A 25118-nucleotide genomic window follows, 5' to 3' on the forward strand; every position below is an offset into this window, starting at 1 on the left:
TCAAAAAAAGGGACAAACGAATTTTAGCAGTGTGCAACATAACCCTTTAGAAGAGAAGTACCATTGGAAAAGCAACATCTAGCATTCAACACTTGGAACAAGAGCCTTTTTCATTGCAAGAATTAACAAAATCATTCAAGCTTTAAAATCACAGCTAACAAAAGGATAAAAAGAGGGTGCATTATTTAACACAATATGGAGTTAACAATCTGAGTAAGATGTGCACGAAGTCATATCCTCAATCCAATCAGTGCCTCCCAGGCTTGCTTAAAACGTACACTCAATTACAGGCGTACCAATATAGAAAAAAATGTAGCATCAAGAAAACTTAATACAACAAGTCAAAAAAATTCACGTGGTATATCAGCGCTAAATACGTGAAACGGCAGATGGACTTCTCCACTTACCATTCAGCACCATCGCCAGCATGGGTATGTATACAGTTACCATGGTTACTGAGAGTTTGGTGAGGGCCCTAAGCGCTACCGTCGAAGGGGGAAAATGAAAAGGCAAAATATGCAACATCTTACTCAAAAGACGACAGCATTTTCAATTGGTATTTTTTTAATTCTAACAAATACGACTGAGGCAGTATTGAAGGGGACCCAGTGGTACTAAAACACGTTTCTGTTGGTTTTTTAATAGACATGAATGGCTCAGGCCGTCCAGCCAAAGCAGCCTGATGCTTTCATTAAAAAGTAAATGTTAAAATTGGTCAGTTTCTAGTTTGGCTTTGTTTCTTTTTCTTGTACATCTTTTGGATGCTTCTTTCCCAATCTGAATTTTTTGAAAGCCACTGTGGATCCCACATCAACCCTGCAGCAAAAAAAAAAAAAAGAAAAAAAAAAGAAAAAAAAAAGAACAAAACAAAAAAACCCAACCTTTTGTTTGTTTTTGTTTTGTCTGTCACACTTTTTTTTTGTTGTTCTCAATTTATTTTTTTTTTTTGTTGTTGGCTGGTTTTTGGAATCTACTGCACCCATTGATTTACAAAACATCCAAAATAATAACTTCAAAATATTAAAGCTTTCATTTTTTTTTTCAATTCTGTCATCCACCTTTCAGCAATAATGATAATAATAATAATAATTACAAAAGAAATAATAATAAAAAACCCAAGTAAGGCCAGATTCTCTCTCTTTATATATAAATATATATATAAACAATGGGAAGGGGGAAGGGGAGCACACGGAAGACACCAATGATGCATCTGAAACAACAAATGAGAGTGAAGCAGACATTTATAAAAAAGATGAAAAGGAAAATATTTTGAACATGCACCTCGATTTTACGGCCCTCTACCACGGTGCCGTGTAATTTCTCCCTCGCCCTGTCCGCATCAGCACTATTTTCGAAAGTTACGAAACCAAATCCCTGCATGCAGGAGGGAGAAGGGGGGAAAACAACATGCACATTATTATTTCAGTCAATGACCACTTGTTTGCTTATGTTCTCTCTTTAATTTAATAGTTTCTTGTCCTTGCTTCATTTCTGTAACATGCAAATTAGAAAAATTATAATCGTATTGAGATGTGCAATAAATAAGCGACAAATGTGAACAAATTTTTTCTGTCATCAGTTAGATAATACCCTCTGAGAAATTCAAAGAACAATACCAAAAATACCTTTCTACATGTCACTACAGAGGAAAATAAATCTAACAATAAGAAAATGAAATTAAAATAAATTACAGTGTCTTCACATAGAAAAAAATGAACTAATGAGAAAAGAAAATGAACCACATTTTAATGACATGCAGATATCTCAACGAAATAAAAAACATGTGCACAAAATTCAACACTGAATGTCAATATACTCTAAAACATTGCCTACTTAATCATGCTGTTCTGATCATAAGAAACATTGTTCCCATGCAACACTAGGGTAACTTAAACTGTTGTCAAACTATACAGCCTTTACTTATTTTTTTATAAAAGAAAAAAAAGAAAAGAAAACCACCAACAAAACAAAAGTACTTTTAGAACAAAGTATAAACTTCCTTGTATTAATAGATCAAATAAAATCACATGATGTGAATAGAAAAGAAACTCTAATAAAGGAATAAAAATGCAAATGTTTTGAATAAGTTTAACTGGTTCATTTACTATTTATGCATATTTCTTCCCATATATAGAACATGCAACTGGTGAAACTCCAGAATCCCATTGTTAGTGGGACAGGAGAATACTCGACAAATGAAATTCTGCCTATGACAAATGCTTTGCTCTATAATATTAGACTAAACAAACATTTCCAATCCTACTAAAACTCTTTTTATTGTGCTAAATTAAACACTCTTTACAATGGCAAATATTCTTTAAAAAAAACACACATCAAAAAACATTTTAGAAACATACACCAACCCTTTGAAGTAAATTCTTACAATAGCACTACAATGCCTTTGCATGATTTCCCCAAGTTATATGAACAAATCAGCTTCTAGATCCTTGGTGTTTCATAACAAGAAACATTTGCAAGTTACACACGGCTGCTTTCTAAGGAATAGGCATTGCTGCACGTATCTGAAGTGCTACTACAACCTTCTTCTTTACTGTTACTTTAGTTTGAACTATGGAGTTAAAGCTTTCCACTGCTCCTCAGCAATAAGGCACGCAGCTCCTCTTTCTCCAGCCCATTCCCTAAGTTTTGTGGTCAGTATTCACACACACTCCCTGCAGTTGTACCTATTATGCACACAGCATTTGATTACTTTTTTTTTTTTTTTAAGTGAAGAGATTTTTACATTTTATACAAAGGAGAGACCAAATACGAAACTAAGGCAAAACTGACACCAAGTATTGAGAAAAACACTGGATATGAACTATTAAGATTGACAAAAAGAATTAAGAAACTATCAGGATCATTATGTGAGTTATTAGGGTTATTTTACCTACTCAAATAACACATTTATGCCAGATTAGAACACAGAAAGCAACATTCATATGCAGTAGCAGTTTACGTTCCATTCTCTTCATTGTAGCTTAAACACATTGTCTGTTGTTCCATTTTTTCCCTCTTGCAAGGGCACACTGAAGTCTGAGCTCAGAAGGGCTCTATCAGCAGTTCCACTTCTAGCTGAAGCCATTCTCAGAACACCTGATTCCACACATTTTCTCCACTCTACTCTCCACAATTTTAGCACAAAGCCACAACCTTGCTCGCCCAAAGACATGCAGGATGTAACTCACTTTCCCCCAAAGCACAAGAGTGTTTGAGAGAAAGTAAATCCCCCTCCCTCAGTACTAAGCCCCATGTTTTGGATGCCCACATTGGCTTTTATTATACCTAAAGCCATCCTCAACTTTCAACTTTTATTTCTTCTTCAACTGCTCCCTCCCATCTTGTAAAAACTCTGTAAAAAACTCATAATTTAAGATGAAATGTCACAGCAGAAAACATCACTGAAACCATCGATCCAATGAGCCGAACTCCATGCAATAGTGTGAATTCCCCCCGTTCTTTGTGTTCTCCCCTCTACTCCTCGCTGAGCAACTGCCCCTTCTCAGAATTGCAAATATTTGGTGGGAGTTGTTTTTTTAAAAATTTTGAATCAGTTTTCTTAGCTCACAGCACTACCAGTTAATTTTTTTCAAACAACTGAAGGGAAAGATAAAAACCTAATTATATTCAAAAATTAGAAAAAGATATAAAGTGAAGTCACAAGCCAAGATAAGACAGTAACTTCAAAGATTCTGAAAAGAATACTCATTGTAATTTTTTAATTTCTTATGTTGTACTTATTCTCATAATTAGTGTTATTTAAATTAAGCTCTTATTATTTATGGAAATCTTTAATTTTACCTAGCTGACACAGAAACTTAATCACAGAACATAGATTCATTCACCACGCATTCAAATATCTACACAAACACATTAATTTTATATGCAGCTGATTCAACAGCTACTTTAGCTTAGCATACTATGTATTTTATTTACCGGTAATGTAAATGTCTGAATTTTATTTTTAAAGTCTGACAAATGATTTAATAATAGCCAAGTTAGTACATGAGAAGGTTCTATTTTATTTTGGGAGGTGCTTTGGAGCTCTTCTCCTTTGAAGAAATATATAATAATATAAAATATACCATATATATTAATACATATCCATACAAACAGATCTATGAAAGTATATATGTAGTATATAGCTGTATAGAGCATTAATTTACAACTGTAAAAAAAAAAGGTACTTGTTGATGTTCGTTTATCTCTGCAGCTGTGCAATTGTGCCCGAGACAAAAGCTATTCGCAGCTCTGTGGAGAGCTTCAGTCTTAAAACAGCAGAGTCGTGTTAAAATATGCACAGTAATGGAAGCCAGACTTCAAATTGTCCTTCTAAGATGAGTGGTAAATGCAGAGAAAGGTAAGTTACTAGCAGTTTTTAATGCTACTTTAACCAACAGCTTCAAGAATAGGCAAAAGTAAGCCTCATTTCTTCAACACAGGTTGTAAGAGAGATCTACACCAAAACAATGCTGAATTTCTTAGAGTTCTTATAAAAAGAAGAGTTTCAAATATCTCAGTGTTGCCATACAATTCTAGCAAAGTTATCTTTATTATTACTATGCCCCCAAACAAACAGAAATTTGTAGTATGAACTTGTATTATTTTAGGGTTTCCTTAATGGAGACATTCCCTTCTGCAAAATTATTTTATACTTTATGGTGGTACTGTAGCATTACGGTTTTTGAATCTGCAATTCCATTTTTCTCAACTATTACGGTATGCAAATGATCTCACTCCTGTTGTTTTTGCAAGAATCTTTTTAAACATTAATTACTGGAACAAAAAGAAATAAAAACAGAAACAAAAAAAATTCTAGTAATTCTTTCAGGACAAACTGCAGCTAGACACAAAATTTGAATTTTGATCCTGGAAACTTTTTTACCTGTACTCAGTTTGAGACCACTTAGTAGTCCTTTCAGTTTCAGTGGGATTTTATGAAAACATAGATAAGCACTGCCAGGAATGGGACTTTAATCTGGTGCATCTTAAAGCCTACAGAATGGACATGAAATGATCAGATTAAAAAAAAAAAAAAAAATCCTCTTATTTCTAATCCTGTTTTTTAACGTTTTATTTAATTAGGAGAATCTAAATGTACTTCTGCAAATCAAAATACTAGGTAGCTATACCTGAAATAACTAAATAAGATGAGAAGCAGCACATATAAGCAACAACATGCATCACAGAACTGCTTTAATTATCTTCAGTAGCTTACTCAGAACCAGCTTGGATGCACCAACACAGCACTGGATAGCGCAGAAGTATTTAATAAGAATAGATCTTAGAGTCTCTAACACAGTGTGTAACAGAGGTAGTGACTAGAAGCCCACCTAGAAAAACCTCTTCCTTGTCAAGTTTCTTCTAAGAGCTTATTTTTAGCACAAGGCACTGGGATGTTTTCACTACTTCAAGATCACTATTTAAAAAACTAATTTCAGAAATACCTCCCCACCCCCCAAATATTTTTAAAAAGCCTTATACTTAAGCAGTCTGATGCAGACGTGGTGGTTAAAAGTCCTACAAGTGTAAGATTGAATGGCTAAACAAATGTGTAAACCAACACCACCATGACATGAGTACTTGGCTCCACTACATCTTCAACAGAACCAGAAGTGGCAAGTGTGGAGTGCCTTTTGAAATTTATAATACTATCCAGAAGAAGTAAGTTCTGGACAATCAACTTCTTTCGCAAACACTACTGAACAGCCATAATTTAATGATAATATATTTCAGCAAGAGTAGGAGATTTTAAGCCACCAAAAATTCCATACATTTCAGTGGTTTACTGAAAAAACAGTAAATGTTCCAATTGGGTTTGGGCTAGCAGGCAAGGGCACTAACTAATGAATATCAGAATAATGTAGGACATTTCAGTTATTCGCTTTTTTAAAAAAGGTGCTGGCTTTAACTTAGGACTATAAATACAAAAACATTAAGGGAAAAATTAACAGAATTAAAATTATCTGATTTAAGAGAGATTTAAGAGATATCTGATCCTCAAAATATGACAGACTACAGTATGTCTATAACAGGAAAAGAATTCCATCACTAGTAATAAATCATATATAAGAGTTACAGGAAGACTGAAGAACTGGTGGATAAACATTCTACTGTGTCTGACATGGGAGGAAAAGGAAAAAGATACCATGCATATAACATACACATAAACCCTTATATTGCAGCTGCTATGACAGATGAAGCATACTGGGCTACTGTTCTGCAGCAGCTAACGATGCTAATGCAATCATAGCCATTCTATCTTGCTTTATTTCTTAACTATTGAATGAATTGAAGTATGCATTTAAGGCAAAGTACTTTTTTAAAAAAATTATTTTTGCAATGCAATAAGAACTCTTTTAATCAAGTAAATGTTAAAACAGATTGTTTTCAAAGGGTTGGTGTACTGAAGCTTTACCTAAAGATGAAAACATCTGCACTTGGATAATCTAGAACAATCATGTATTTTCTCAGCTAATTACTAAAGAGGATAGTTATTAGGTATCATTATCATCTTTCATTTCAATAGATGAAAAAAATACCCATACTAATACAAACCTGCCTGCAAATATCTGTAAGTAAGGACTCATCTTGTAAAATAAACAAGATCATTACCATTGAAGAATAAAGACAGCAGAAATCAACCTTCCCATAAAACAGATGACAGTTTGGAGTAGCTAAAATTATCCCCTTTACAAGATACAAAATGAGTCCAATGATTTTCATGCTGCTTAGGAAACTCAATGACAGCTCAGAAGATGTTTTTACTAACATGGAATTGCAGACATTATTTTTTACAGCAGTGCAGTTGTTTCCTTTTACTCATATAAATATATTAAACAAACTTTAAAATTCCACGGGTGAATTAAACTGCTTACCTTTGAGCCTCGCTCATTAAAAATAATTTCAACATCTAAGATTTTACCAAATTGCTGCAAAGAAATAAAAAAGTTACATGAAAATAAGATAACTTCAACACTGCTATCACATACAGTACAAATGTTTGTTTCAGAAAATGGTGCACCACATACAAAGTTAAAGAATATAAAATCAAAGATAGGCAAGCACCAAAAAAGACACACTGAAGAGGAGCCAGATCAATATTACAGCTAAATACAGTGTATTATTACACTGGTCACTATCATTCCACATGTGCATTTATGAACTTAAAGTTCAGTGAAAGCACCTGACAAAGAGGAAATCATTCTTAAACTGTGATCATAGTGAAATGAAAAGTCTCTAGTGTCTTTTCTTATTTTGTCTTTGCACACAGTAGGTTACTTCCTTGTGATCCATCCAGTCCAGCTGCCACCACCATTTTTTTTCATATGTAGTATGCTACTGGTTAATTTGCTTGGAGTGTAATAATCATCACTAACAAGACAGGACTAACAGCTGTGGGAACACTGTCACCCTCTGGTCATCCTTCCCTCTGAAGGACCTTCGTGTCAGAAGACTTTTTGCAGCTGCTTTCCAGGACAGGCAAAGGAGGAGTTTGGTTACTTCTGCTTTACAGGAAGAAAATTAAACCAGCTGGGAGTTTTGTCACTGGCCTCAAGGAGAGAGGATTTCCCTCCACTCTTGCTGGAAAGGGATAAGCAAGAGTGGAGGGAAGCTTCCTAAGCTATTCTTGTCTTTAGTGCTACAGTACACTGGATAAGGGATGTTTCCCTGCTCAGAATTGCACTTGCATTGTAATATTGGTAGTAACTGTTATTACTGCTGACCTTACAATAGCACTCACAATCATCTAGGCATTGTGCACACACACAAAATTTGACCACAGATGCCATCCCAAAGAAAAAGGCTCTATTGGACTTGCCTTAATAAGATAATAAATGTTTGACTTGAGGAGTGTTTAGTTAGAACACTTCCTAATATGACACATTTTGTGATGTGACACTGTAATGTATCAGGGGGTCATCACTGTTATTTCACATGTCATTAACGTGCAGTATAGATCAGTGTCAACACTGATAAGTGACACAATATATTAAGCAAAAAGGCAGAAATTAGAGGCAGGCAAATAAAGAGTAATCTAACAGTAGTCCAAGGAGCTGCAGAAATGAGCCTACACTTCAGTATTTTAATATACAACAAAAAACTACGGGCCAGGAAGGACAGTATTCCTTCTCTAGTTTACTAAAGTGTTTCAAGCTGGTTATGAAAATCAACCATAATTTGTTAGCCCTTGGCTTATTTTAAGTTCTTGCATTCACTGTCTAATTAATGTTTAAACTGCAACTTTAGCCTATATCAAGTTAATGTTTAAACAATCTTCCTCTTCTGTATTTATGTCCATGTAAAAAGATCACCTGCTATATGTATAATACGGTCATGATATTTCATATCAGGTATTTCAACTCACACTTGCAGAAATTTAATTTATCTATCATTTCAGAAGCTAAAAGTTTACTGTTACCAGTCATTCTAAAGCTGGAAAACTCTAGTCATTCTCCACTGTTAGTCTTTTGAGAACTGACACTTTGAAATACTGATAAGAAATGTAGTTTTTATTCACTTATAAATTAGTACAATCCCTCAAAAAAAAAATTCTTTCATTTAATGTACTTTCAAATAAAATCCATTTATTTTAAGTGGTTTGTTTAATTTAAATAAATTTGCATATTTTTCCCTAGAGGGTTAATTATTATGCCTTCTGCTATTTTGCTGATGTGCTGTAAGCTGCATTTAGGGGAGGCTACTTGTAGCAAGTCAAATATGGCAAAACAGTCATTCTCATTTCCCAATATTATAACAAGATTTTTTTTCGAGCGACTATTTCCTTCACTTCATACAAATAAATACTGGCAAACACTATGTCTTAAACCCCATACTACGACATTGGAAGAACTTAAAAATCTGAACTGAACATGAAAGATGGAGAGAAGTATAATGCCATGAAGTACTTGATGTTACACTGTATAACAAACTGCAATGCAAAAGAGAATTAAATTTTAGTGAATCAGAAACAAGAAAGCAAGAGCAGCTGTGTGATGCTTAGTTGCTGGCTGGGGTTAAACCATGACATACACAAATTCTTAGAGTACTGTCTTGGAAAAGGAAAAGCTGGGTTCGAATAGCTAATCAAGTACTATTTCCAGATTTTATTTAGTGAGATTTCAGAATAAACCCGAGTTCTTGGAGTAGGGAGGAGAAACCAGGTCTAACCTCTCATGGCTATGAGACTAGAACTGATGGCACATATGGGATGTGTGAAACAGCCAAAGCACATGAAGGTAGCTAATGGCCTGGGAAAAAGCAAAAATTGAGAGACACTCAGAAAAATACTGGCAAAGACTTTAGAAGCTTACAGACCTACAATACTTGTGGGGACAGGTGAGGATTCCTACTCCTGGACTTCCCGCTTAAATTCAGCCCATGTTTTCTATAGATTTGGGGCCCTTGCTCATAAGGTCAATCATTTGCTATTTTACCTCATGCTCTCCAAAATCAATACATACAGGCACATAAATCCAGACGTATATACCAGGAAAAAAAAAAAAAAAAAATATATATATATACGCATTCAGTATTTTAAGCCAATGTAGGCATCTTTTTTTGAATGTAATACAAAACAGCACAATACATAGAATACACTCCTCTGTATCACATAGAGTAGAATCAGTAGAATTTCTTTTCCCAATTGTGACTAGAGAATCAGATGTTTGGCTATAAATAAATGAAAAGAGAATCTTTACTGAAAACAGTTAGCCTAAATCAGAGATACTGCTCTGACGGTTACCTATAATAGGAAACACCTATTGCAACACACATATTAAAAAGTATAAATAAATTATGAGTACTTACACCAAACATTTGTCTAAGATCTGGATCCCGGAATCTGAATGGTATATTTGAGACGTGAAGCCGTTTTGGCTGTGATTTGTTTTCTGTGTTTTCAGAAGATTGTGTCTGTTGCTGGCCATCGGTCTGTGCTGCATCATCTGTCTGCTAAAAGGGTAAAGCAAAACAAAGTAAAGCACACTGTAAGTAATTCTGGCACTTTTAATATAAAGTGGTGGCCTTAAATTATCAAAAAAGACTAAAAAGGAGTTAAATCTGCTCAGAGGTACTGAAGAATACCAGAAGTTGAAGTACATGAAAATGAAACCAATTTCTGGATCTGTCACAACAATATATGTTTTCAGGGATATTCCTAATATGTATTTGGAATAAACTGCAGAATAGAAAGGAGATTACTAATTTCTGGTTTTCTTCACTATTTTTAAATAATGAATAAAAATGTCTCCCTGTATTACAAGACTGTTGAATCCTCTTTAACTTCATCAGTGTTTGCTAATGGAAGAAACAGAATCTCCATGTCCAAACAACAACCTACTTGCAGAAGCAAGCTATACACCTTCAAGTAAAATTAGTACCTTCATTCAGGGACCACTGGGACTTCTACACAGGAGGTACGTAACACATCATATCCTAGTTGCCATTTCATAAGCAATGCTAATGGGCACCAGAGGGTCATTTTGTCTAGATAAATGGTCACCATTATGGAAAAGGCCTTGAGTTGTGAAAGGGAACAGAAGTACAATCAGTGGTGAAGGTTGCTTGACACAAAAGTGAGACCCGGAAACGAAGTTTTACACATATTTGGTCTCACCAAAATAAGACTGTATCATGGTACTTCTTATAGGGATCCTGTTCCCTAGTTTTAAAATGCTATTTTATAACTGAAGGACATCGCTGTGTATTACAATTTAACAAACAAACAGAACTATAAACTCCTAGAGGAATTAGGAAAAAACAATGTCTTTCATCCAAAAAGTAAAACTAACCAATGCTGATTTATCATTATATGATAGAAATTTCTGGGCTGTGTTCTTTAATGATATCATACAATGCCTAATTAATCACTGCATGTACACATTGACTAGAAAAAGATTTTGCACAAGTAGGGAAAACCAGCATAGTTATTTTCTTTTCCACTGCTAGAGAGTACTTGTAAAAAAAGAAGAGGAAAGAAAATAGTTGAATGAAGCTACAAGGATCATCTTACAACTGTTACTCTATTTTCTCTGTCCTTCCTCTTCCTCCCGAGTATATTCATCTTCCAAGTGTTCATTTTTCTCTTGTGTTCTAATGTCACAGTTCAGCTTGTCTTTCTGACTTTTTTCATTAAAAAAAAAAAAGACATCTCCCATTTCCTGCTAGTATGAAATTTCTTTTAAGGGACAAGTTTTAAGCAAAATAAAAATGATTAAATAAAGTAAAGCTTACCACACAGTTTTAGTACCAATAAGCCTGTTGAGGAAGCAAAAGAACTCAAACTGAATACATGATTTACATCAGCAATAGCTACATATAAGTTTAATTCTAGCAAGTTATATGTAACATCATCTTCTCCAGTAAATGCAAATGTTCTCAAAGTACAAACATCTACGATTTGCTGTATTGCCTTTACTTCTGTGCTAAGAACACTTTACAAATAAAGGTCCTTATCATTTCTGCAGAAGCATGAGTTCATCAGCAGTGTCCGCATTTCACGGGATACGAAGATACTTGTACACAAAAACAAACTTTTGTGACCACTAAAGAAGGATTTTCAAGTGATCCCTACAAGGAACTGGGAACAGCACAAGTGTAAATCTAAAGCTGAGTCAGTGCCACCACATCTCTTCATCTGCTACTCTTTGAACTCACAGGCAGGGTCCCAAAAACTGAACAGTTCATCTTTACAGATTTCTAGTGATTTAAATACTAAACATGACACATAGCTGTTAAGAGACAAAAACATGTTCCATGTTAATCTCTTGCTACCTAAAACCAACTCAAAAATTCACAACTTGACTGTTCCTTTTATAAACACCACAGGGATTACTTTCAGGCCTTAGAAGGAGAGAAATATGAAGGAAATTTGGTATATGAGAGCAGGTGGGGCATGAGGGACTGGAAACTCTTGAAATACAACACTCCAGAAGAATTTAAGGTCAATTAGATTAATCTGAAGAGAATTAAAGAATGCTGAAGGTGCTGTTCAGCTTCAGAAACAAAGGGTGCCCCAGGAAGAAATTATATAACCAGCGTACTGTATCAATGCAAATTGGAAAAAGCAATTTCTGTTCATTGTATTAATATAAATTATGAGAAACAAGGAGTAGGAGGGTTGAACTGTGCACTGTTAGCATACCAAAACATTAGGAGCAACTTCTGTACCAAGAAGCTGAACAGATATACTGCCAAGAAAAAGCCAGTGAGGTTTCTGAAGATGATGCTAAAATAAAGGAGCTACAAATTAGGGGTGAATCCAGGTGGGTAAATCCAGGTACTGTTATTTTCTGGGTATATCTTTTCTATTTTACCACTTTTGTTCACAGAAGCCTGAAATTTACAGTTACAGGAAAGAATGTCTCAGAGTTTGGGTAGTGAAGACTGAAAACCAGAAACTTCACTATCATCAAAGATTCATACCTGTAAATGCCCTTGAAGTAGTCTGTGGCAGAATTAACAGAGCTAAACCATTTAAAATATATTAAAAGGCTTGACAATGTAACAGAGTCTTTACAAAGGGTATTATCAACCAGAAATCTACAGATGAGCCTAGGAGATCTGGAGAAGGAAAACTGCAAATTAAAATTGGAACATGAAGCTGATATAAAACTTCCCAAGTAACACCAAGGATGTAAAACACACACACGACAGGACAGGCTGGATTTTGCAAAATCCCAGAAAGTAAAGTTTCAAAGCCCTATAGACTCAAGGAGCTAGAATACAATTTACCTTATACATAAATAACACACTTCAAGAGAATATTTTCATTTCTAGAGGATCTAAAGACCAGTGTTTGATATTTCTTTAAAAATGATTTGAAGTTGGTAAGACATAAACCTTGCTGCACCCTTGCAGTCTAGTATGCAATCAGTACAAGTCCTGATCTATTATGTGTTTGGTCTCTTTCAATAGCCTCTCCTGACTCCATCAAGCAAATTAGTACGCTTTATGCAAAACAAATAAATATATAAGCCCCTAAGCCTTATCATTAAACAGAAATTACACAAAAGGGAGGACAATCTGTGAGCTGTTTCACACATGACCTAATTTTTTTGAGTACAAAGCTGTATCACAGTTCCCTTCACGTATCAGAAAGGTAATGAATTTAACTTTATGAAGAGATTACAAACCTTAAACCAACTATTCACCACTGGAGCTATTTATCTGGTGGTCCTTGCTTTTCCCTGTGCATGTCTTGTGTTTTTTTTCCTCTAGAAGATGGCAATGTAAATGCATTGTTTATGGAACTGCTCTCTAACCAGTGATTTTCCATGCCATATTTGTGCAGTTTGTTATTGCTGTGTAAACACCTTGCATTTGATGTTTTTGAATAGCACCTTATTTTTCCAGCTGATACCTACAATTTATCAAGATTATTTTGAATTCTAATCCTGTCCTGCAATGCACCTGCAGTCCTTCCCAGCTTGGTATTGTTGCAAATTTAATAAGTATACACTCTATTCCATCATTCAGATCATTAATGAAAATACTGAAAAATACTGAGTCACCACAAATCCCTGCAGAATTCCTTTCAATAAATCTTATTTTGATAGGGAGCTACTTCTTAAATACAGTTTCTAGTTTTCCACCCTGCCTACTGTAGTTGCATGTTTACTGTATTTCCCACCTTGCTTAAAAGCATGCCTTGTGTGAAAGTGTCAAAGCCATATGAAAAACAAAATATAACACTTGAGGCTTTTCCTCTGTCCACAAGGCCACTGCAGAAGTAAAAGACACGATCTTTTTGACAAATCTACGCTGATGGCTATTCTTCTTTCTTGTACTTTCAGGTTTTAAAGATGCAGCATGTGTCTACTTGTTCCAGGACTGAAACGCTGATGAGAGCACACCCCTTTAGCCTATATAACCACCACTTCTCTCTCCCTCCTCTTTAAAAACCAGCATTATGTCTTCTCTACTCCAGTTCTCCAATATCTCTACTCATTCTCCACAAGACTACAGAGACAGACAAAAATATTATCAGTTTAATACCTTGGAATGGAGCTAATTAGAAACAGTTAGCTGAAAAACCCAACCAATCAACCAAAAAACCCACCACACCTAATTTACCTGAATATTCTTTAATTTGTTTCTTCCATCTTTTTCTGACAGTCAGGAAATTACTGTAATAACCACCTGGCTGAGGCTGACTTCTACAGTGAGGAATCACACAAAGAAGAAAGGTTCTCTTACCCTTCTTCCCAAGATTGTGTTTCATGTTCACTCTCAAAGATTCCCTCTGGCCTGGCATTAGGTATCAGTTTCACCATCCTGGTTCAAATCCCTTCCAGAAGAACCTCTCTCCTGGTTTCCTTTTGTACATTCAGTCACAGAACTTGTCACCAGCCCCTTCCAACAGCAATCTCAATTGCCAGTCTGGCTGCACAAAGTATCAAATCACCTGAAATCCCTATTATTCAAGACTTCAGTATTGTACCTCCAGTTGCCCACTGAAGATCTCATCCACTGAATCTTACCAGAGCTCTGAGTAGCTATGATAATTTTCAGAGCAAACAGTTCTTTTTTTCCTCTAATAGTTACCCAGAGGCCTTTAAGGGTCCCTCTTCTTCTACAATTGTGACCTTGGATAAGGCACCGCCTTAAATTACTAGGGAACAACTCCTTTCTAGTTTGCTCTTTCTAATCAAGATTTACAACTTTATTTTCAACAGCATATAGTTTTTGCAGTTATGAATTTGCAACACAATTTTGAATTTTTTTAATGTCACTTTATGTCCTTCTATCGTGTCATAATTGGTCACAACAGTGTCATGTGAGTACAATGTGGTCCAGTGTGGTCACAATTGGTACAGCGTTTATTAGAGAGCATCAGTAAATACCCCAAACCAGACTGCTTTCATTTGCAAAACCTGAGGTATGGAATTTCTATGACACTGTAAAGTTCGTAAACACTTCTAGAACCCTACATCATCCTTCATAACTGTTAGAGCTATGAAAAAAATATCCAGCGTTTGACTATTCAAATAATTGCAAAAGAAGCTGTTTTTCTAAACAGGTAGATGGAGAAGTAAAGCTCCGAATACAGTGGGAGCTGAAAGCACTGGCAGTACAGACCCTCAGTGCTCTAAGAAATCAATGGTAACTGCGGGCTCTCAGCACCCTTAAAGATGACTACAGATTGGCTTCTTTCCTATGCACGTCAGTCAGCATTGTATCAGGTTAGTTTGTAGCTCTGAGGTTTAAGATGTCATTTGTCATCTTCACCGAAAGGTCATTTCCACCGATTTGCTGCACGACTTACTTTCTGGTTCCACTGAGAACATATTTCTAATTTAAAAAACCTAATAAACAGTTACATATTTTAGCAGATTATTGATGAGTATTGCCTGGAGGGAACCACAGGATGAAAACTTTGGCATCCTATTGACTATAAAATGACAGAGACTGCTACAAAATCTTATTTATGTAAAAAACATTTGCTATGGATATTTATTAATACACAATTGCAAGTTTCCAGTACCATTTTATGTTATAAATGTTAAAATAAGTTGCTGAAACTTGAATCCTTTAACGACTGTTGATGGCATTTGCAGGCACTTCACACAGAATTGAGATGCTCAATTTTCCGTAATAATTTCTAACTCAATCAATACATATGAGCTAAACAAGTTTAATCTTGGTGAAATTTAATTTAGGCATGGACAACATTCAGAGAAAATCACGTGAGGCATGCCTACATCTCTATGCAGAAATCTGTCTTTATATGTCAATTTTAATTTATCATTTCAGAGAATAAATATTCCTATCTTAAGACCCTGTGTCATGCTATTATTATTTGTTGATAGTTCTCTTTATAGTTCAGTTTTCTCTTGACCTTTGTCCACTATTATTCAATACATACATATCTCCATTTTAATAAAAATGTTTTCTGTTATCATCTCATAAATATTGAAGAGAAACTATTTAACACAAAAAAGAGCAAATATAGCTAACCCCTCAGAGAAACAAACATTGTGAAACCGACTTCTTGATCTAGCCAATTTAAATGAAATAGATATGTTCATAATATTGCCTAAGTATAGAATCGTATTAATATTTATCACTGAAATTATCAAATCAGCTACTGGAAGCGTGTGGAGGTATAAATGATAATAACAAAGATTTTAAGAAAACTAGTACTAAAATCAGATGCCCTTGTATACAATGTTTCTCTGCCAGTTTGAAATATACTCAGGTAAAAATAACACCGATATGAAAATCCTTCACTAGTCTGCACTCAGAAAACATTGTTACTGGAGCTAATGCAAGTTACATCTGATATAAAACTTTTCTTTGAGTCTCAGTTCTCTTTAATATTTATACACATTTTACAGGAATCTGTTTTTACTGATTTGTTCTTCTGTCTCTCCCTTTCAGTACCTATCACTGCCTAGCGCTGTCATACTCCCTGCCTGTTCTGGCCAAATCATTTTGGTTCCCATTCCACCATGTATTTGTAGTTATAAAATATTAAAGAATCTTAATACATGATAGTCTTAAAACATATAATGAGGATTATAAATACAGAATACAGGAATAGAAAACCAAATTCTCACATACACAGAAATAAATTGAGAATAACTCCCTTTACTTCAGTAAGCTACTTGAAGACTTAGGTGTCAGAATAAATTAAAAGTGAAACAATTCTTATAGGTAAGCAAACCCAAATCAAAGAGGAGTCTCAAATATGATTCTATATTTCATATCCAATACTTTCAGTATACATATATGGTATATTTTTAAAGCAAATCCATTATAAGGACAGCTGAAATAAAATCTACTGTTTAGTAAATAAATTCTTTATCTTTACCAAAATACTGATTTTTTATCTCCTTAACTCGGTTCTAGAAGCAGAAATCTTCTGTTCTTAAAAGACTTCACTCCAGTTCATAAAAGACTTCACACTGATGTCAAGTTCTTAAAATCAATTTAAAACACTATTTATTTTGGCCAGCCTGGTTTTTCCACAACTGTCACTATTACCAGTTCTTCTATTTTCACTGAGAGGAGGTTAAATGCAATGAAAAATGAGGAGTGCCAGTTACGCTGCAAGTTTTTAGAAGTTTAGTGGTTGAAAAAGTTCCTTCTAACAACTGGCCACCGGCATGTCTGATTCTTCATAAAATCTGTTTGGTAGTGATCATGCAAACAGAGGTGGTGGCCTGCGCTGTACTCCTAAAGCACCTGCACAGTCCTTTAGGAGCTGCTGGCTCCTTTTGGGCCAAGGGAACCACCAAGAGTCTGAGATCATTCCATCTCACAACCAAAGAACACATGATCGCCTCAGGATCAATCTGCACACAAATTTCTGGTATGTGAAGAAAATACTATAGTTTACCAAAAAAGTAAACTAAAAAACTATTTTCTAAAACATTTCAGCAAATAATTTTTTTTTGTTTCACTTTCGAGCTTTTTCCCAAGAATTTAAAGAATTTCTCAAAGTGAAGAAAACTGCTAAGCAAGATGTTCTTCTAGATGAAGTAAATTTTAAAATTGCTTATTTGGAGAAAATATTATCGCCCCCCACCTTTTTTTAAGACCTCACTAATCCAAATTTGCAATATAGTTCACCCAGAAATACATTCTTTAGGAGAAAAAAAAATAGTATGCTTTCAAAACCCTCGTCCAGCTCTTGTACAAACCCATTTCCCAGGTTATTCCTGACTGGACACAAAAGTGTCATCTCCCATCCTTAGCATTTGTGGCAAAGGATCACACACAATAGAACAAAGTGTTCAGTGAACCTGAAATCAGAGAGGGCCTCGTGTACACCATTTGGGCAGAAATAACAATTCCGTTCTCCTTCCCAGCAACCACAAATTTTCTGGATCCCTTTCCACCTATTACTGAAGATGCTCGGTCCTATAATGTTTCTTACACTGGAACTGAGAGTATTATACTTTTCCTCCATTCTTTTTCATTGACTCATCTCTTTCATTTTCTACAAAACAATGGTGGTGTAGACAAAATCTTTCACTCTCAAACCTTGTTTTAAAAGAAATGAAATACTGTCACAGAGTAGCTGTTTGCATGCCACTACAAAATGAAAGCTGTCCTCAATCCCAGCTGTTAAAGAGCAAATGGAACAGAAACAGTAGGAATGCCTAAAATTGAACTAAACCTATTATTTCTTCTTGGACAAATTGAAAATATGTTGCATTAGAATAACTTGAAAAGATTTACCAAGTCGTGATCATTCCTCTGTAACCTGTAAAAAAAAATACAAATTGGTTGCACATTTTTTAAAGCCACACCAAGTCTAGAGGAAGAACAGCCTAACTCTAGTAGGAACCTGTAACATATTTAAGGGAAGAAAAGAAAGAGAAGAAAAACAATAAATTATTTTAAAAAATATAGTTAATGGTAAACTTCGTGCTACACTGAGTTTCTCATATATACATAACTGCGTAAGAGTAAAGCACTTTAGAATTTTAATTTTTTAAAAAAGCTCATTAAATAAAAAAAAAAGCTCAAAACAGCACCTGTTTTTTCCTGCTGCACCAATCAAGTTATTTCTCAGAGAGAAAGAGCTTGTGAATGTCTTCGAGGCATTATTTGATTAAGTTGACAATATTATGTGAGCAATGGTTGAGTACCCACTGTGCTGTACTTTTGACCAAATTGATTTGTGTAATGAACACTTGCTCTGTCTCTTCTCCAGCCTGAACAGGGCTCTTGATTTAACCAGTGGTGCTGGAAGCCAAGTGAATTTACAGCCCCCACAGTCATTCTCTCTCAATCTGGAGAGAATAGCAGCAGCAGTACATGAGCAAGCATAATTCAATACATTGTGCTATAAGCGCAGAAAATAATATCAGAGAGCTCTGCAATATACCTGTTTGATTTGATTTGTAAACCTGATAAAAAAGCAATCGAGAAAAGTTCAGCAGAAAAAATATATATGCATCCTGAGCAAAAATGTAACCATACTGAATGTGTACAAAGAACTGAAAAAATCATGCATAGTAAATCAACTTCATATATTCCTTAGATAATACTGCACATTTTCCATTTAAAAAGGGTCTAGATTCTGAAAAGTTACCTTTCCATTGAAAAGTGAGCAAAGAGAATAATTTAAAACTGAGTTTGGGACTTTCTGAAAATATAATTTCCCAAATATATAACAGTGTACTGACACATGCGATGGGCTTGTATCTTTCCTGTTTCCTTAAGGAGATTGGCTGATTAATTAATCATACTGGTTTTGATAAATTTACATTCTGAAAAGTCCCAGCCCTGCTATGTGCTTCCCAGAAGTATAACAACATAGAGGAAAAGGAGTTATCTACACAGACACATCTGTTTGTACTTAAATGCTTACACAAAGGTGTACATATGAAAAAAATATATCACTGTGCTTTGTTACAACTGTGATAAAAATCACCAGAAGTATCAGTGACTTTTCTTGTCAACTACACCTCTGCTATCCTTTTCTCACGAGTAAAGACCAACAGTAAATTCTCATTGCTTTCAAGATATTACAAGGTGAGATTATTTTTTCAAATCAGTTCTAAAAATAAAAATATTTTAAGTATCTCAAACTGCAAGGCACACAGTTCATGCCACACCAATTTATCCCCTTCAGAGTCCACTTCTGAAGACAATGTGCACAGTTCTTTGTGCTTATCTAGTGCAAAGTGCACATAGATGTGGGACTTGCTGTTATGCACAAAGAAATGTAACAGTATAATCATGATTGCATTTGTAATGTTGCTAAATGTCCAGTGTAACTGTGAATATTTCATACTCTAGGAACGCTCGGTTTCAGAGATACTGAGACTTAAACCCTGCAGGGGAAAACCTGACCCTCTTGTTTTCAGTAGTAAAATTTCCTTTTAGTTCAGCTGGGTCAGAGCTTCACCCCAATATTATACCCACTTGACAAAATAATTTCACCTTTCCCATTAATTTCACCTAATTTCCCAGATTACAAAAGGTATAATGTTCCTATTTCCATATCCTTTACAAAAGCATTTTACTATCCAAAGCACCAAACGAAAACAAACCAAAGCAATTTCTTTGTCACCATCCCCTATAACAGTGCTGAAAAGAAACAGAGAGAGCAGCCAGGTCCCTGTTGTGCTCGGCCCTCTTGTCCTGTCTCTAAAGCACTATCACTCTGGCTACTGTCCAGTCTATTAGTGCCTAAGAGCACTCCTCCCTTCCATTTCACTGCTGGCAAAAGTATGTTAGATATTCACTTGTACCTATTATTCTTATTAATAATTCACATCTTTAAAAGTTGAGATTAAACGTGAGAGACACTTCACTTGCAAACTGTGTGGTGTTTTGGTGACCCAGGTGATGAAGCTGGACAGAGTAAGCCTGATTGCTTTGTATGGGCAGAATAGATTTATTCATCACACTGTGCTTCCCAAGAAAACCATTGCTTCATGTAGAATGGCATTTAGAATCAAAGGCAAGAAAAAGCAGCTGCTCTTCTGTACGAGCTAGTCCAAACTTCCAACAACCTAATGAGAGCATTTACCTTAAATGAGTTTCGTATCAGATAAGGAAGTTCACCTTTCCTTTCTCTCAGACATAGGGCACCGGAATAGCCCCTACACAATTCCAGCTCTGCATGTCTCATACTACATTCAACACAAGTGTGTGTGGTCTGAGCAGTAATGAAGTCTGACAAGAAAACTTTATAGATGCAGTAAGAAAGATTATCAACGACAGGCCCATATGGCAACTCACCCAATCACTGATAGCAAACCCTGGATCACGAGCGATGCCATGACTCCAGGGGGCTGCCAGGGACACTTGGTGTCCAGGTCATCTGGCAGCAACAGCCAATCATGCAAATGCCTTTTGAAGGTGGTCAAGAGTCACGCCACCCCTTGGCTCCACCAGCAGCAGTGTCATTTGAGAGAATCCTACCTTGCATGCCGATGTCAGTCAGAGGCAGGGTGTTGGCAGCCTGTCTACAATGATGATACTGGTCAAGGGGGAGGGTGTCAGGAGGCAGGGTGTCAGCACACCTTTCTTAAGTGAGAAGAGACAAGCACCTCCCTTCTGAATATTTTATGTTAGAGGTCCTTGATCAGTCAGATGAATACAATTTACTACCAGGAAGATGATGTAAGGTGGTTTACTCTATCTGGGACATTTGTTTTAGATATACTACAACACACAAGCATAACCTGGTAGAATCCCTTAATCAAATTTACAAGCAAATGAAAAAGAACCTGAATAATTTTGTGCTTTGCTTCAGCAGTTTCTATGGTTCCTGCTATTGAACGTGCTTTGGGGCTTCAGCATACTGAGTATTGTTCCAGGTTGTGGACTTTAAAGCAGTACTGATTATTTCTTTCATTTCTAGATGAATGCATTCTGGATGCTGATACCACAGGCTACAGGAAAGCAGTGCTATTATCGTGATAGCTTATGCATAGAAAGCTAGCAGCCTAAATAAGAGATCATTAATTTTGAGGACAGACAGGAGCAATAAGATAGGTTTCTTAAGCTTCTGGTACTGCAGGGCAACCAAAGAGTTATTAATTACTTGGCTACACTAATTATTTCCCCAATCTATCTTCCTTAACAATATGGAATATAGCCTTCACATAGTGCTTTACGTTGTCATTGCTGGCTCATCATTTTTCTTCTAAAATAGTCAGCAGGATATCAGGGAATAGCATATCAATTATGTTTGGAGTAGAATCACCAGAAACCATAAATGTTTCGGATTCTAAATGTGTTGTCTCAAAACTTAGGCAAAGTTTTCTGCTGTAAAGAGCAGATATGATTTTTAAAAGAATATTAATGATATTTTAATAGAGTTTTGAGTAACTCAGCAGTTGTCAAGTTCAGTTAAGGACATCCAATTGATATCAGCATATCAATAACTTGAAATAGGAAAAGGAATTCTAGAAGGTTGCCTTAATGCAATATTTATTGTTAGTATCGATTCAATAACTATTTCTGCCTACTGATCTCATCCATGAGTATCACAACAACAGCAATTAACAAAACTGTTCTCTAATCTGCTGCACCCTGGCTCCATTAGCCAAGAAGGAAATGCATACACTCTATGCACATTTGTAGAAGTTCATTCTACATCTACAAAAATGAAATTATTGTAATATTTTCATAAGATAATTTAAAAATAAATACCTTGGGTTTAATCTTAAAAAAAATATAAGCAGACACACTAGGAAACATTTTACCCATCAAAGGACAAAAGCATTAATTTCATCCAAATGAAGCATCTTAAGCAGTGATACACAGACACAAAGAAATACTCAATTAGTTTTGTTATTCCTCTTTCATCCATTAGTCAGAAGACTATTATTTCTGATGTAATTCTTGTTGCTCTTTCAAAGGATTTCAATAACAGGAATGAAGTGCTTAACTTTGTTTCAACACCTGAAAGACTCAGGCAAAATCAAGAAAGGCAACAAATGAAAATGTAAAAAAAAAAACCCCACAAAAATAAAGAAATCTTGATTAGAGTTGATTAAAGGTTTTGAATGGGAGCTCTAGCTTCACACTGCACAAGCTTGTTTGATAAATCCATCAAAAAGCACCAAAAAATTACTTGCTCATGTCATTTTGCCACAGATTACTCAACACACGTCCTAAATTCACCTCTATTATTTCTCCCATGATGGAGCTTGTTTCCTCTTATGTGCCTAAAAGGAAATATAATGCTAAGGGTCTGGTTTCATGATCAGCTAAAGCCCCAACAACACACGTGACAACGTCCTGCCTTTCGTGCCACCTTGGGACTAAGGTTCCTTCCACCCTGCCTTGAGTTTACTCCAGTGCTTGTACAGATGTGTGTTGGTTCAGACCCACTGATCCACCTGGAAATTTACACCTTGTAACATGAGTTTGTGAGCTGATCCAAATCATAACTGAAGAAAGGGACACAAATATGTAGATGATGTGGGCCAAGAGAAAGCTAGAGGACAGGTCTATTCCTTTCTATGGCAGCACAAGCTTAGGTCACCTTAAGCCACTATGGAAACTGCCGCTTTCCCTGACCACAGAGAATAATTTCAGGGATTACGGGGTTATACAGATAAATTATATAAAACTGCCTCTGGAAGTGTTAATGGGGAATTGATATGACACGTTCTAAATATCCAAAAATACAGATCTGCCATGTAGAAATGTGCACCAGTAAGTAATAGAGTTTAAGTGAAGAGTGGTAAAATAGATTAAGAAATATAGAAATGTTTTGTAAAGCTTACATAATAGTTATGAAAGTTCTACAAGTTCTAAAATACCTTCTTCTAAGTTACTCTTTGAAAGGCAATCCCACACTGGCAATAAATCAGGACACAATGCTTTTGAGACCAAGACTTTCTGACTGATGCAAAGCTTGTGGCAATAACTTGGTTACTGGAAATCCACTCATTCTCCCTAAATAAGTTCTATCCATCTCAGTTATTACCTTAACATATGAAGAAATTATTCACAAAACAAGAGAACTCAATACACAGGAAGGTGACTGTACTTTTACCTGTGGTCATTCATGCAGCATAAGCATCACTGTTACAATACAGAATGAGAGTCTTTTTTTAAATGTTCAAATTAGCTTAAAAATTCTTGCAAGTCTTATCCGTCATAAGTCAACATTATAAAAGGTTGCAAAGCTGCAATAAAACTTATTAAATTTTTGTTCTGGCAACAGGCTCTATCTGGACAAAAATATCTTTTAAAGCCTGTGACTTCCTTGTACAATGCTGCGACGTTTAACAATATTTGTCTAAATGAGAAATCATTAATGAAATACTATGCTACACAGCTTCAAAGGACATTACTTTTTTAAAAAGAAAGGGAAGAGGTGTCTTTAGACAGAACATTTGCAGGTGTAGCTACGAAGAGTTGTTTAGAAAGCAACGTTTACGCTCAGCTGGAATCAATGTACTCTAGTTTCTGGAATTCTCCCCCTGAACCAGACTTATGTCATGCATGTAAAGTCCCTTTTTGTAAGAGCTGTGTTGACACAACCAACCGCTGAGTGAACTTGTGAGAGCAGAGTTTCATGCTGAGAGAGAATGGTTGATTGCTGCAGTGCAAGCTCATGAAAAGAAAGAAAACGTGGCAGCATGATAAAAGATTTTTCATTGTTTGACCCCTCACCTATTCCTGAATTCCTGAATGTGACTTTCCATTTGCTCACTTGCATGTCTTAGCCCAAGGAGTCAATTCCTGAACCCTCTAAAACACAGAAGAATTTGAGGATTCTCCATGTCACAAAAAGACACTTTCTAAATCACACTGCTCTTTTTATACTGAAGTATGCACCAACTTAAAGAGCAGTTCAGCTCCCATGCAGGATAGTAATTTTTCAAACTTAGTTTACTGCTATTCCATGAAAAAATAGCTGGATTTATTTTTCTTATTGGTTAGGTTTAGTACTCTCACATCTTAGCGTGCTGCAACCAAATGCAAGCACCGTTTCAAGAGAAACACAATGTTTTGAATGGAAAAGCATGTCTGTGCCTGCTATGCTCTGATGCCATCCTTTCCATAGAACACTAAATGCACTAGCACAGTCAAGGGAGCGCGTCCCAAGTTTTCCACTTGCCCAACCAAACTCAGAGAAGTTCATGTCATGGAACATAATGTTTTATGTAAACCAGAACCAGACTTTTCCATCCTTCTGTTCGAGCTCATCCAACACCTTTCCTTCATTAATATGGAAGATGATTTAAATTTTTAGAAAATATCCCTTTCCCTTCCCTTCTCCCACTTAAAAAAAAAAAAAAAAAAAAAAAAAAAAAAAAAAAAAGGAAAAATCCAGAGAGTACTGGATGGTTCAATGAATTTGTAAAGGGCTTAAATCACCAATTCAAATCTAGCTGTGAATGCCAATCTCATAGTGACTTCTGCTTGATCATAGGAATGCTGCTTGTTACAGAGTCTCACCAATGTAGCTTTTACTGCAGAATCAGGCAACAACTTTGGTTACGGATACTCAAGTTTAAGGAAACATCTACTGAAGATGTGAAACAGAATTCAGATATTCTCGAAATCAGGTTTTCCTTTCTTGGAAAAGGGAAGTTCTCAGGAAAGAGAGCAAATAAAACATTATCTAATAGCAACACTGAATCAGGAGAGTTGGCACTGAGAGTTTAAAGCAATTTCCTATCTTT

The 25118-nt window shown here is 35.6% G+C and overlaps 1 protein-coding gene across 5 annotated transcripts in view; it reads right to left on the reverse strand.

Moving 5' to 3' along the window:
* Positions 1–25118, reverse strand: part of RBFOX1 (RNA binding fox-1 homolog 1) — a 134076-nt gene that overhangs the window by 86146 nt on the left and 22812 nt on the right. For all 5 annotated transcript variants that reach the window (XM_029084730.1, XM_010167112.2, XM_010167413.2 and 2 more), the window contains 3 exons: positions 9811–9954; positions 6879–6932; positions 1282–1374 (listed from right to left, as the gene is read on the reverse strand). In XM_029084730.1, coding sequence (XP_028940563.1) covers positions 1282–1374; positions 6879–6932; positions 9811–9954 — 291 coding nt within the window. The remainder of the gene's footprint in view (positions 1–1281; positions 1375–6878; positions 6933–9810; positions 9955–25118) is intronic.

Source organism: Antrostomus carolinensis, unplaced genomic scaffold (genome assembly GCF_000700745.2).
Source record: "Antrostomus carolinensis isolate BGI_N321 unplaced genomic scaffold, ASM70074v2 scaffold6980, whole genome shotgun sequence".
Lineage (NCBI taxonomy): Eukaryota > Metazoa > Chordata > Aves > Caprimulgiformes > Caprimulgidae > Antrostomus > Antrostomus carolinensis.